The sequence below is a fragment of the Harpegnathos saltator genome, unplaced genomic scaffold, assembly GCF_003227715.2.
Source record: "Harpegnathos saltator strain DR-91 unplaced genomic scaffold, Hsal_v8.6 scaffold38, whole genome shotgun sequence".
NCBI lineage: Eukaryota > Metazoa > Arthropoda > Insecta > Hymenoptera > Formicidae > Harpegnathos > Harpegnathos saltator.
Genome location: NW_020230183.1, coordinates 2,899,331 through 2,913,493, shown reverse-complemented (window position 1 = coordinate 2,913,493; position 14,163 = coordinate 2,899,331). Strand labels below are relative to the sequence as shown.

General features: G+C 35.1%; 2 protein-coding genes across 3 annotated transcripts; both read right to left on the bottom strand.

Moving 5' to 3' along the window:
• Positions 1–1,600: 1,600 nt before the first annotated feature.
• Positions 1,601–3,050, bottom strand: LOC105182468 (uncharacterized). Its single transcript, XM_011139895.3, has 3 exons — positions 2,634–3,050; positions 2,251–2,432; positions 1,601–2,016 (listed from the first exon to the last, which is right to left on the bottom strand). Exons 1-3 carry the CDS (start codon positions 2,832–2,834, stop codon positions 1,797–1,799), a joined length of 603 nt encoding a protein of 200 aa, XP_011138197.1. The 5' UTR covers positions 2,835–3,050; the 3' UTR covers positions 1,601–1,796.
• A 2,591-nt stretch (positions 3,051–5,641) lies between these two features.
• Positions 5,642–13,423, bottom strand: LOC105182467 (wee1-like protein kinase). Of its 2 annotated transcripts, XM_025300612.1 has the most exons (5): positions 12,878–13,423; positions 11,156–11,320; positions 11,008–11,047; positions 9,356–10,238; positions 5,642–8,864 (listed from the first exon to the last, which is right to left on the bottom strand). In XM_025300612.1, exons 1-5 carry the CDS (start codon positions 13,128–13,130, stop codon positions 8,553–8,555), a joined length of 1,653 nt encoding a protein of 550 aa, XP_025156397.1. In that variant the 5' UTR covers positions 13,131–13,423; the 3' UTR covers positions 5,642–8,552. The 2 variants fall into 2 exon arrangements, with proteins under 2 accessions (XP_025156397.1, XP_011138195.1); XM_011139893.3 differs by having other exon boundaries at positions 11,008–11,320.
• Between the last annotated feature and the right edge of the window lie 740 nt (positions 13,424–14,163).

Genomic DNA, 14,163 nt, shown 5'->3' with positions numbered 1-14,163 from the left:
AACACAAATCTTAAGCAACAAACGCGCGTAATTTCACTCCCGACGATCCGGTTTCGTTAGTTTTGTTACTTTCGACTATTTTTGACGATACTTCGCCATGCACGAAATTTGCTTTCGGTACTCTCGACGAAACAGTACACGCCGATATTCGTTTTTGGTAATTCAAAATCGCGGAAAATACGTACAATCGCCTTTTGGAATTCACGTACTAAGCGTTGCAATACAACGGTCGCGATTTTCAATGTGTGCGTATGTCGGTGAATACGTATCACCAGCGTACTTAGCCAATCAAAATATTCTGTTCGAAACCGTCCGTTCCGTTTAAAATACTCCAAGAAGTCGGACATGACAGAAAAAATTCCCGAAACTTTATACTCGACTCTCCCGACGAACAGTGCACATTTTCAATGAATATTTAACGAAAGCTATGCCATACCTCGATGTTTAACGATAATTCGCGGCCGAGACTCGGCTGACTAGTCGAAAACGAAGCTCCGCGACATGAAAACCGAGCTGCCCTTATGCAGCTGCCGCGTTGAACTTTCCTCGGCATTCCGACGATTCATCTCACTTCGCTTCGCGCGGCGGAACGAACATCATTCCGCCATAACACACGCGCAAAACTTACTTTCGGCAATCTCCGGTAACGATTTAAGGCACGAGACTCAGCTACAGCGAGTCAAAATCACAAGAAATCACGGGCGATGGTTTCTCGCACACAATACAACCCGTAATCCGGCGCCATAACTAAATACGAATGCAACTGCGAACAACGCCACAAGCGGGATACTCGAGAAGCTGAGTCGACCAATCGCGGTGATTCATTTTTTTCCGTAGTGGAACTATTAGGCCTGTTCGTTTTGTCTGCACTGCTAAACTGGTGCGTTAAGTTAAAGTGAGATAAATGTAGGTTTTCTCACTTCAACTTGTTGCACCAGTTTAGCAATGCAGACAAAACGAACAGGCCTATTTATCTGCACAAAGTGCACGTGGTGCGGGTGAAAGCAGTCGGATAGATCGATTTAATTTGGAGCTACACGCAGTGTAATAAGACAAGATGGTACAATCTGATGCAATAATCGGACCGTTTTATTGCACCCTATTATACCTTATTACAACTGTACCGCAAATAAAATTATATGCGGAAAAAACCTGACAGCGACCATCGGGCTGACGCTGGAACGCTTTTTCCGCCGAATTCCGTCACGTCCCCTGAGAAAATGTGGAAGAAAATGAAAAATAAATGCAGATGTCAAACATGGTTCCATACTTATAGAAACATTCGCTGATTTTCGGTCAGATTTTACATTTAAAATCATCATCAGAAATTTATCTCAGGACAATCTGTAACCAACCAAATAATCTATATAGCACTTGAAGATGAATTTAAGATCTCAATTATATGATCTGATTAAATACAGATAAATAAAAGGAAATAATTAAATCTATTTAGCATTATATTATTTCACGATCAATTAAAAATGAAACAAACTAATTTTTTTTCTTGATTCTTTATATTTCCTTTATTATGATACATTTATGTCATTACATATATAATCATAATTCCAATAACATCTTTTTTATTTTACAAATAAATGCTTATGTGTACTCATCATAAACTATATCATTATAAACAAATATATATACATATTACCTTTCTCTCTAGTATCATAAATACAAATTTGAAAATATGTCAGAATTTTAAATTATTTTCTTAGTATTTTTGAGTGATGTTTCATGTTTCTTGCTTCATATTTCATGTTTCTTGATTCTTATGCTGGTGTAACATTCTTTAATTAATCTTTTGCTTTATGATTTTCTGAGTGGAAAACTGATGCTAGACTCTTAATTACAGGAGTAGCGATACATTTGACGGTTGGTTTTTCCTGGTTTGAAATGGAAATGTCTGATTCTTTAACTTTAGCTTTACACTTCCATGTCAAATTTGGTGTAAACTCAACTTCCACTTCTTTAGTGTATAAAATATCTTCATCTGTACAGTTTTTGTTAAAATTTCTAAAAGATATAAAATTAACTATCTCATTTATATATAAACTAGGACAACAATCTAAAAAATTTTCTTAACATCTATCATACAATAGCAATAAAAGTTTATTTTTGTAAAATGGAGTAAGTATAATAAATAACATAATATACAAAATCTAACTGAAATAGGTAGCCAAATAAGAAAAATGACGAGAGATCATATAGAAATTAAATCATTAAGATGTTTAATAAATAAAATCTTACCTATGATCACTTTCTGACATATCTTTATATTCTTCATAATTATAACCATACTCAGCAAGAACAATATCTATGTTGTCAGACTTTGTCTTCAAATCCTCAAAGGATGCTTGAGCTTCACTTAAGAACTGATCCGTCTTTTCCAATGACAGTTCCAACTTCTTCCTAGATTTCTCTATTGCATCCTGTTGTAATTAATTACATAATTCATATAGTTAAATGCATATTTAAGAATTTTATTATCCTTTTTACATTATTTATTCAACTTTTTTGGCATTTGACATTGTTTTACATATTAAAAGATGTTGAGTGAGTATATTGTCATCAAAATATGTGATAACTATATACTTCATGCTGTACATTCACATATTTCTTGTGACACTTACGTTAGTATCACGAATAGACTTCCACAATTCCTCCAGATATGTATCCATCTCGACAGGACGCTCTCCGTAGCCACCAATCAACAGGTGTGGCGTTTTCCAAATCTCAGACAATCTGTCGATGCCATTATCGATTTTGTACGCTTTATTCTGCAGACTCTCAAAATAACTCGAATATAATTTCTCGCCCATGCTGGTCTCCATAGAGTTAACAGAAATTCGAAGTTTGAATTGTTGGTATCACTAAAGAGAAGAATGATAAGTGCGATTACTCTATAAGAGGTTTTTGGAAACGGTTTTTCCCACGCGCCCTCTGAAGAACTGCGCATAAAACTTCGGCGCCCATCACATTCACTTTCTAACGCAGTCGGTTAAATAGCTCAGATATTGTTCATATGCAAAAAGTAACTGTTACTAAAAAAAGAACCGATAATATCTAATAGTCTTCTCATTACCATTCTTGTTGTTATTCTCATTTCATTACAAGCCCAGATATAAAAAGGAAGTTGAAGACGATACAAATGCAAAAAACTGAAATTAACTGATAATCACATATGAAAGAAATTTAAAAAACTGGAAATAATCGTAACAGTTTATTATTTATAATAATAATCGTGGATTTGTAATAATAACTAGATGCTGATAATAATATAGTAATAATATAGATATAATATAGATAATAATGTAATAATAGTAATGAATTGTGACAATAATATTAGTTATTAGAATATAGAATCATACAGTTTACAGTCTGCTGAAGAAACATAGCAAACAAGCACACATTTATGCTAATTCCTCCAACCTTGTTTCTTGACATATATTTTAGTAGGAAGAATAGAAGGTCCTTCAAGTTATTAACATATTTTCATACAAGATATTATGGTTCTGGTATATATCTTAAAACTAAATGCGCCGTCCAAGTCTTGAAATGTAATCATACGCAAGCTTTATGTATTAACTTTACATTTTGTCTATTTCCGATAAGCGAGTATAAAATTTAGCACATCTCATTTTCACGTTTTTTGTTTATTGGCAAATAAACAGAATTCTGTGTGTTATTGGCTATCTCATTAAGACTTCATACATACAGACTACATGCAAAACATTATTCATCAGATCTATTACCTAATTATATTGGACAATTATATAATTATAATCGACAACATGAAACACACTTGAAATAATTTGTATGTTCCACTAACAGAACTCAATACAAATTAAAAAATAAAACCTGGTAAAAATAACACAACAATTGTACACATTAGCCTACATAAATACTGATAAATACTATGAAGAATCAATTCTGAAGAAGTAATTCTGCATTACATGAGAAAAAGATATATAATTGAAATCGCTCAAATATGTATAATCAATTTTTTTTCATTAAATAGAAAATTGTAAAATACGTATGAGTTAATGGAGAAATTTTGTTTATATTATATCACTTATTTAACTGATATGAATATGCATGACATTGCAATGGAAGACTATTAATTTTGCAAAGAGCTGGTAATATAATAAGAAAAGGCACAGTGCTATTACTAAGCACTACAAATTTTTGAGAGATATGCTATATTGAACTTATGGTAAGCAGGAGAGAGGAGGGGGAGAGTGTGTGGAAGAGAGAATGAGAATGAGAGGGTGCGAGGGAGGGAAGGAGCATGATAAACTTAAACTTAACAAGAAAGATAAAGCTACAGGTTGCTACATAGTTGCGGTATTCAGGCATCACGAGTAGAATTTCCTGACATGCCTCGATATTGTGATATATGATCCTAATTTTCTTTAATAGGTTGTAAGTATGATTCAATAAAACGACATGATACAAATGATGTTATGTATAGATGGGATAAGTAAAAGTGAGTAAAAAATTGCATATAAATGAATTTAGACGATTATTGCGACACAATATTTTTGCACGTGTTCCTTACGAAATTCAGCCGACACACATATACACACACACGTTCACACTACGCAACTATTTTTTGAAATATATTTATTATGTTATGATTATTTGAAATTGATTCGATGCTTATGGTATAAGACTTGGTAGATATTTTTTTTTCTTTTACAAAAATTGCTGATTTATTATTATATGCTCATGCCCCGTTTTTTTTTTCTTTTTTATACTTTATGACAATATCAGGAATTGCATTATAAGGACAACTTTTAGACGTCACGTTTACTGTCGTTTCCTCGTTGTTTACTTGTGTTAATAATGTTACAGATATGCATGAAGAAATATTTGAAAAGCAATAGGATCATCGCGCATCTTATCTATAAACATCAAGCGGCTCATTGTTAAAGTGCAAATAGCAAGAAGGAGACAATAGATGTGATATTCAATAATTATCTGTAATTATAAGCAATGCTTACAATAACAACGAAATCCTTTTTCTTTTCTTTTCTTTTCCTTTCCTTCCCTTCCCTTCTCTTTCTTTCCGTTCCCTTCCTTTTTTTTTCCTTCCTTTTTGCTTTATACAGATGGCAATGTACAACTAGGCAGATATGTTCTAATTGCATTCCCTAGACTTTCTGTTTCTAATTGTAATTTCTTTTTCAATCGATGCAACATTATGTAAACTATCTTATACCCGAAAGCAAGAGTTTTATTGTGTATGAACATAACAAGCCTGATTCTTGAGTACATGTTCCCCAGTTGATATTAATTTCTTATTTCTCTCAATGTACTACCAAGAAAAAAGAAAATTTAAAAAGGAAAACGTAACCTTGTTCTTAAGATGATATAATTTAAGAATTGATCGCGAAACTTCATCTTGACGAATATATTTTTTTATTGCAATATTTTTTTATAGAATGCGTTATTTATTATCTAGCTATTCATTGGTACTGTGCCTTTTCTTATTATATTACCAGCTCTTTGCAAAATTAATAGTCTTCCATTGCAATGTCATGCATATTCCATAAGATTAATTACATAAGAGATATAATATAAACAAAATTTCTCCATTAACTCATACGTATTTTACAATTTTCTATTTAATGAAAAGAAATTTATTATACATATTTGAGCGATTTCAATTATATATTTTTTCTCATGTAATGCATCGGTTGTATCACTTACATAAATGATATGAATATGCATGACATTGCAATGGAAGACTATTAATTTTGCAAAGAGCTGGTAATATAATAAGAAAAGGCACAGTACCAATGAATAGCTAGATAATAAATAACGCATTCTATAAAAAAATATTGCAATAAAAAAATATTCGTCAAGATGAAGTTTCGCGATCAATTCTTAAATTATATCATCTTAAGAACAAGATTACGTTTTCCTTTTTAAATTTTCTTTTTTCTTGGTAGTACATTGAGAGAAATAAGAAATTAATATCAACTGGGGAACATGTACTCAAGAATCAGGCTTGTTATGTTCATACACAATAAAACTCTTGCTTTCGGGTATAAGATAGTTTACATAATGTTGCATCGATTGAAAAAGAAATTACAATTAGAAACAGAAAGTCTAGGGAATGCAACTAGAACGTATCTGCCTAGTTGTACATTGCCATTTGTATAAAGCAAAAAGGAAGGAAAAAAAAAGGAAGGGAACGGAAAGGAAGAGAAGGAAAGGGAAAGGAAAAGAAAAGAAAAAGGATTTCGTTGTTATTGTAAGCATTGCTTATAATTACAGATAATTATTGAATATCACGTCTATTGTCTCCTTCTTGCTATTTGCACTTTGACAATGAGCCGTTTAATGTTTATAGATAAGATGCGCGATGATCCTATTGCTTTTCAAATATTTCTTCATGCATATCTGTAACATTATTAACACAAGTAAACAACGAGGAAACGACAGTAAACGTGACGTCTAAAAGTTGTCCTTATAATGCAATTCCTGATATTGTCATAAAGTATAAAAAAGAAAAAAACGGGGCATGAGCATATAATAATAAATCAGCAATTTTTGTAAAAGAAAAAAAAATATCTACCAAGTCTTATACCATAAGCATCGAATCAATTTCAAATAATCATAACATAATAAATATACTTCAAAAAATAGTTGCGTAGTGTGAACGTGTGTGTGTATATGTGTGTCGGCTGAATTTCGTAAGGAACACGTGCAAAAATATTGTGTCGCAATAATCGTCTAAATTCATTTATATGCAATTTTTTACTCACTTTTACTTATCCCATCTATACATAACATCATTTGTATCATGTCATTTTATTGAATCATACTTACAACCTATTAAAGAAAATTAGGATCATGTATCACAATATCGAGGCATGTCAGGAAATTCTACTCGTGGTGCCTGAATACCGCAACTATGTAGCAACCTGTAGCTTTATCTTTCTTGGTTAAGTTTATCATGCTCCTTCCCTCCCTCGCACCCTCTCATTCTCTCTTCCACACACTCTCCCCCTCCTCTCTCCTGCTTACCATAAGTTCAATATAGCATATCTCTCAAAAATTTGTAGTGCTTAGTAATAGCACTGTGCCTTTTCTTATTATATTACCAGCTCTTTGCAAAATTAATAGTCTTCCATTGCTATGTCATGCATATTCATATCAGTTACATAAGTGATATAATATAAACAAAATTTCTCTATTAACTCATACGTATTTTACAATTTTCTATGTAATGGAAAGAAATTGATTATACATGTTTGAGCGATTTCAATTATATTGATTCTGTTTCTGGAATAGAAAGTTTAACGATGACAAAAAATAGTAAAATATAGTGTAATATAAAAAAAATATGAGAAGTATCCACCTGTCGCATATAAAGTTGGAAATTTATGTGTAAAAAAGATTTGTAACATGTACAACAGTAAATTTGAGAGAAAATAATAGCACATCTTCAAAATTAGCAGAACAGACTTTTAGTTTCATTATCTTTCCATTTACGTTTTTAGTAGCAATTATGACACCTATCTAAGTGCTGAGCAAACTAAAAAATCATAGGTTCATTGTACACATACGTTGGAGATTATTGTAAATATATATATATAAAGTACCGATATGATGTTAAATACGCAAAAAATGGGTCAAACAAGGTGTTACAGACTAATATCCTGAAAGAACTATATTATTAAAAAATGTTTGTCTTTTGAACAAAATCATATAGCCTTCATATGCGGGATGACAAAACGACTTACGTCACAAAGATTATATAATCTCTATTTAAAAAGTTGAAGATGTTTCCTGAAATAATTTTGAAAAAAATATTTTAATATCATAATAATATTACTATCTCATGTCTCCCGCGAAATTCTACGACTTTTGTCTGAAATATTTTTTTTTCTAATAATGCACTTCTAAGAAATTAGCTTGTAATATTTTGTTTGGTCTATCTTGTGGAATACAAACTCTAGAATTCATGCTAAGTAGTAATTTTAAGCTATTAAAATACAAGAGTACACTTAAAATGTTTTTCTTTTTTTTTACATTGAAATGTCATGCTGAGGTCACTTATAATTTTATAAATCACTTGTTACTCTACTCAATTTTGGGAATGCAAATTATAATCTTTTCAAATCAGCTAGATATTATGTATTATATCAGTTATATCAATAATTCGATAAAATCATTTTGTAGTCTCAACTGGTAAAAATAACACAACAATCGTACACATCAGCCTAAATAAATGCTGATAAATACTATGAAGAATCAATTCTGCATTACATGAGAAAAAGATATATAATTATATGCGACAGGTGGATACTTCTCATTTTTTTTTTACGTTACACTATATTTTACTATTTTTTGTCATCGTTAAACTTTCTATTCCCGCAACAAAGTGATCGCAAATTACATAATATAATATTGTTACTGAAGTGAATATTAAGACCCATTTTGCAACGGACTTTATGATTAATTATTTCTTGAAGTTTTCTTGTTATATGTGTAAGTTATAGGGATGTTGATTCTTTAAATTATTGATAAGGTTTTTTTTATTTTGGTTTTACATTACTACGATTGACCTTTTTGCCTACAATGCGGGATGACGTTCTGGTGGGTGTCGGCCGCAACTTGTAACCCCCGGCATTCATTATGTTGCTAATGGCGGTAACATTAGGCGCCAGAGTTTTCAGACATTTTGCCGCTTGCTGGAGCTGCTTCGACAGAATCTCGTTTTTCACTTTCTCCGCGTTCAATTCTCTTCGTAGTTGTGCTTTGGTCTTATTGCCGAGTGGGCACAAAACTCGGTGTTGTATCAGCGATATCGCTGACGGTCTCATTTCTGGATTGGAATGAATCATCAGCTGCAAATAACGGAAAACTAATGGTACTGGAATTTCACAACGACACGGGCAAACAAAACACAAATCGTCTGATCACACAAAGTGAGAAAGTTATTTCATGCATTTCACTTGCTTTTCTTTTCAACACTTAATTGTGCTGCTACGAACATAATAAAATATTTTGACAAATGAGCAATTTCTTACTTAAACGAATCACAATTTATCGACAGCATTAAACTGTACTTTAAATAGCTTATTTTTAGTCCGACATTCCTCAGTCGAAAACAATTCGAACCACGAAAGACTAAAAAGAGATTGCCCTATCAAGGACAAGAGGAAGGTAAGCGGTAACGCCAATCTTTAATAAGGACGAAAATTACTTATCAACTGTAATGAAAATGACCTCAGGCCATCATTCGATTCTACTAACTACTACTACATCTCATCGTAAAAAGATTTATCGACGAACATTTAAGGAGGAAAGGCGGTAGTTTTGGTGAACAAGGTCATACCTTTAACAAGCCGTTAAAATCGTGACTATAATGCGGTAACTCCTGCAAATATCCCTCTCTGATTTCGTGCCAGGCAGCTCCATTCTTCGGCAATGGCCCGCCGCCGCCTGCCTCGTAGACAGTCAGTCCTAGGGCGAAGATGTCGGCCTTCGACAGGTGACTGAAGTCCTCGCGAAGAATCTCTGTTGGCAGATAACGGCAATCACCCTCCTCCACTTGCGGATTATTGATAGACGTTACGTGGCCGAGATCGCCGATCTTGTAGGTGATCTCCTCCTCGACGGTCTCCTCCTCGTCGAAGCCGTCGTCGGCGGAGTCGTAGTTGAGGGCCAGCAACCGCTTCTCCTTGGAGATGAAAATGTTGCCCGGCTTGATGTCCATGTGCACTAGTTGCATGCTGTGGATATATCGCAGACCCTCGGCTATGTGAAGCAGTAGCTGGCGTAGCTCCGGTTCGGACAGGTGCGTCTTCTGCGTCTGCAAACGGGCAATCACGTCCGCCAGGCTGCCGCCGTTGCAATACTCGTTCTGGATGATCATGTGATTGTCCTCCGCCCAAGCGGAGTAGTAGCGCACCACGTGCTGGTGCTTCCCGAGTACGGCATGCGCGTAGACCTCGTTCAACGCGTTCTTCTCGTTGATACTGCCTGCGACCGGCTTGATGCTCTTCTTGATGGCGTACGTGCAGCCATCCAATCGATTGATGCATTTGTAAACTGAGCCGAATTCGCCGGAGCCGATCAGGCCAAGCTCATGGAACTCTTGGTGGTAGCGGGTTATATTAGAGTCCTGCAACGCCATGCGCTTCGTCACTTGTTCGATGTCGTTGTCGGAATCTTCGGAGTCGGCGAGATCGAACTTTGGTATTTCTATTTCCGATAAACTGGTCCCACAAAAAAAAAAGTAACGTTAAGTTGAAAAAAACATTATCGTTTATTTTCTTTTTATCTTATTGGTGTCAGGTTAAACTTCTGAAGGAAAGAACTCTGGTCAAATGACGAAATGAGTAACTTTCCAAAGATATTCTAAAATCGTTTTATAATCGTCGTTCATACATTGATTACTATAAATATATTAACAAACGTCAAATGAAAAGATACAATTTCTTTTACAATACACATAACTCTAATAAGAACTCTAAGAAGAATAAGAAAGAATAGTAAGAACTCTAAAGGAGTGCAAAAAGAGTGAAGAGAAAAAGGGTTCTGCCCCTCCTATACATTCATTCGTTGAGAAATTTAATTTGTTATTTTTTAAAGTTTGTTTACTTCAGTAACTATACCCCCCAGTAGTATAGAAAAATGTTGACCATAATTTTTGCATTTTTTTGAGTATGTTCAAGAGTTTAAACTTCGCGTATATTTCTTATAAATAAATTTTGCCAATTATACAGATTTATTCAAACATTTACAAACATCAAAATGTATAGTATAATGCTGAAAGAAGAAATCAGTTTTTTATTTTAACCAAGTTTTGTACATTTCGGGCCATTAAATAGCGAGGGATAAAGAAAGTTCGTTATTCAACTTTGATACGTAAATATCAGCGTGTTATTAAATTTTTATCGATAAAATGCTCTTTCTTGCCACATTATGCTGAAAGGCGATAATACACGATATAAAAGTAAAGTACTTACTGAATAAAGCACTTACCTATTGAGACTACGTTTTGATCTGGTCCTTTTCCTTGCCGCTAGTAACATACCATTAGGTGTAAATGGATTTACATTCGCGGCGGGCTTCTCAGACTTATTTGGGTAACTACATATCCTTGGTTTCTCTAGAGAAAACAGCCTATTACATTTGGAAGGAAGTGGAGTTTGAATCACGCTCTTCTCCATTAGAGTCTTCGGTGTCAAAGGTGAATCGTATAAACGTAACGCCCGAACACGCTTGTAAGGTGGACTAGACGTCATCTGTTGAGAAGAGTTGTTTTCACGAACAGGAATCCTAATGCTTGCAGTACCTGCAATTAGAAAATTAACCAGTTGCAAATATCTTCCGACTGTTATATAAAGGTGCCTTACAATCAACTGAAACGTCCTCGTTTACCATGCAAAAATCATATACATACGCGACTATTACTTATTACATTTTTGTTGTATTTTCTTTAGAACAACCGAAACAAACTATGCTATTTATTACCCATGTTAGTTACTTTCATATAAAGTGCCGTTACTGTCATATAAAATTGCATTTATTTTGCATTTATTTTATAAATATAAATATATATACGGGACATTCAGACTTGAATATAGCAATGCTAGTGTGCAAGTAAAACTCATCAAACTAGAGAAAAAATCTTCTACCATTTTACAAAGAATAATTATTGAGAAATATCATGTGGACCTTTGCAAGATGGTCCAAAGTATGTTTCCAGTTTGTTTTCTGATCTCCTGACAATGGCGGATTTAAGTGTAGCCTAGATTACACATGTATGTGTGACGACGCACGTGTACAGTTTATCAATGAATTACTATTTCTGCTAAAAGCTAAATTAACAAGCTCAAGACATATATTTCTTTAGATTGCAAAATTCATCGTACGTCGCGTAATTCGCCAATTTTCCTTAACCAATATTTCGATATATAATTATCGTGATTATTCGCAAAACGGTAAGAAGCCCTTTTGTCCAATTTAATGGAATCTACTTGCATACGAATGTTCCTACATTTACATCCATATATCCTGTGTATATATATTTATAAATTTATCATCCCAGATGCAGAAAATTTATAATTACTGAGACCATAATGCAATCTGAAAAATGATTGTAATCAAGACACCATTCAATATACAATCATTCTTTCAGAAATTATCTTAAGAGCTAAAAAAAAATTATTACATATATAATGCAAAGAAATTGTCTAAGTACATCAATATCAATTATCTTCGCATATCGTGCACTATTTACCATTGTTCATTATGCATTGCATTCAAGCATAAAATCTGTGCTTGATGTATCAATAATAGAAATCAGAAAACAGAAAACCAACAAACATATACAATAAAATTACCAAAGCAACTTATTCTTGGAAATTTTCCAACAAAAGATCTCTTGTGCAAGACACATGTGCAACATAATTCAAACAATAAAATCATCCCCAAATTTTCTTTAATTAATATTACGATATGAAATATCTACTTTCTACGCAATAATTTCAAATTCTTGTTTATCGTTACAGAAAATCGGGAAGACATTTAATTTAACGTACATCGCATTTTAATAACAAAATTCGAATTTCGAATTTATACTTGTTCCACTTGAAAAATAGAAAGTACAGCATAATATGTTGGGAAATATATCTGATTGAGTGTGCGTGCGTGTGTGTGTGTGTGTGTGTGTGTGTGTGGCATCATCTCAATCCGTCTCGTCTCGTGCGCAACACGTAAAAGAATTCGCAGACAGACACAACGCAAAGCACACGAAGCCATTCACGTCAGGCCACAGTTGCGGCGATATATCGCGCGAGAACGGGGTCGAGGCGTTGTGTAACATGCAAAGAAAGCAAGGACTTTTAACCTGTAACGACAGACTGCGGGATCTTGTTGTTATTGTTGGCCCTCTGAGCGCTCTCCGGACTGTCGTTGCAGTCCATGCTGTTGAAGGAGAGCTTACGCGGCTGCAACGGCGGCGGCGAGCCGAAGTCCTCCACGGAGGTATCCAAGAGATCGCCGTCGACGTCGCAGCCGGAGCTGTTGGTGCGACAGCTGATGTTCAGTTCCTCGTCCTGAGGCATGTTACCCGCCTCGAAATGCTTCGGTTCGTCGTCCATCGGAACGTCGCGCGGATCACCGCGTCGTGTTAATCGCACGACGCACGCACACGCACGATGTAGTGTGTCAAGAGTTGCAATATCGCGGAACGACGGATATTACCAGCTACGAGGACAACACAAACCCGTGAAGGCCACCCGATGAGGCGGGGGCACGAGATGCACGTGAAAAACGGATTACCGAAGCTCCGACGAATATCACACCATCAGACGCGTTAAGCACTCCAAAGCAATATCCTTGGCACGCCGCACGGCTCACGTTCGTTATGGCGTGCGAAGCGCGTCGAGATCATGGCCGATCGTAGCGGCCAATCGGCGCGCGTCTTACAAACAATTCGCCGAAGACCGGCATGTAACGCGACACCGATTGGTCGGCTCATACGCGCCTTGCAGTGTGTTAGTGGCTACTGTGCGCACAAGAGCGCCATCTTCTCCTATACTTTGTTCGCACGGTTGCTCCACTGACAGAACGCTCCACGTGGGATTTTTCAAAATTCGCGTCTCCCTTCCCAGAGTCCGTTGCGACTTCGCGAATTGTTGCGGGAAGAAAAAGCTTGCTTATACTTGTATGAGATTTTTTGTCAGCTTAATTTCCCGCAAAATCAGGATGAAACACGTCGTACTGGACTTCTCGTACGTACAGAATCATTAACGTCTTTTAGGATCGGTTCAAGTGTGTTTGAAAATAGATTTGGCTATTGTCGGTGAAAAGGTCAACCTCGGCCAGCAATTTTGAACCCCTCTTCTATTTCTCAATTTCTTCCTCAACAGCAATTACAGTTGATTACTTTGCCGGTTAATCGTCGGTTAAGGCTGCGTTCGACGAGCGCGCTATCAGCACTTATAGCTAAAGCATCATTTTATCTTTATCACTCATTATATGTATAACAAAGATAGAATGCGCTAATAGCTCGTTCCCTGAAAGAAGCCTAAATTAAATTAAGCTTGATGAAAGAGTCACCTTTGGCAACGTAGAAAATTACTGGTGCTGCTTTATCCCAGGCAGAACAGAAAATCATGATGACATCGAAAT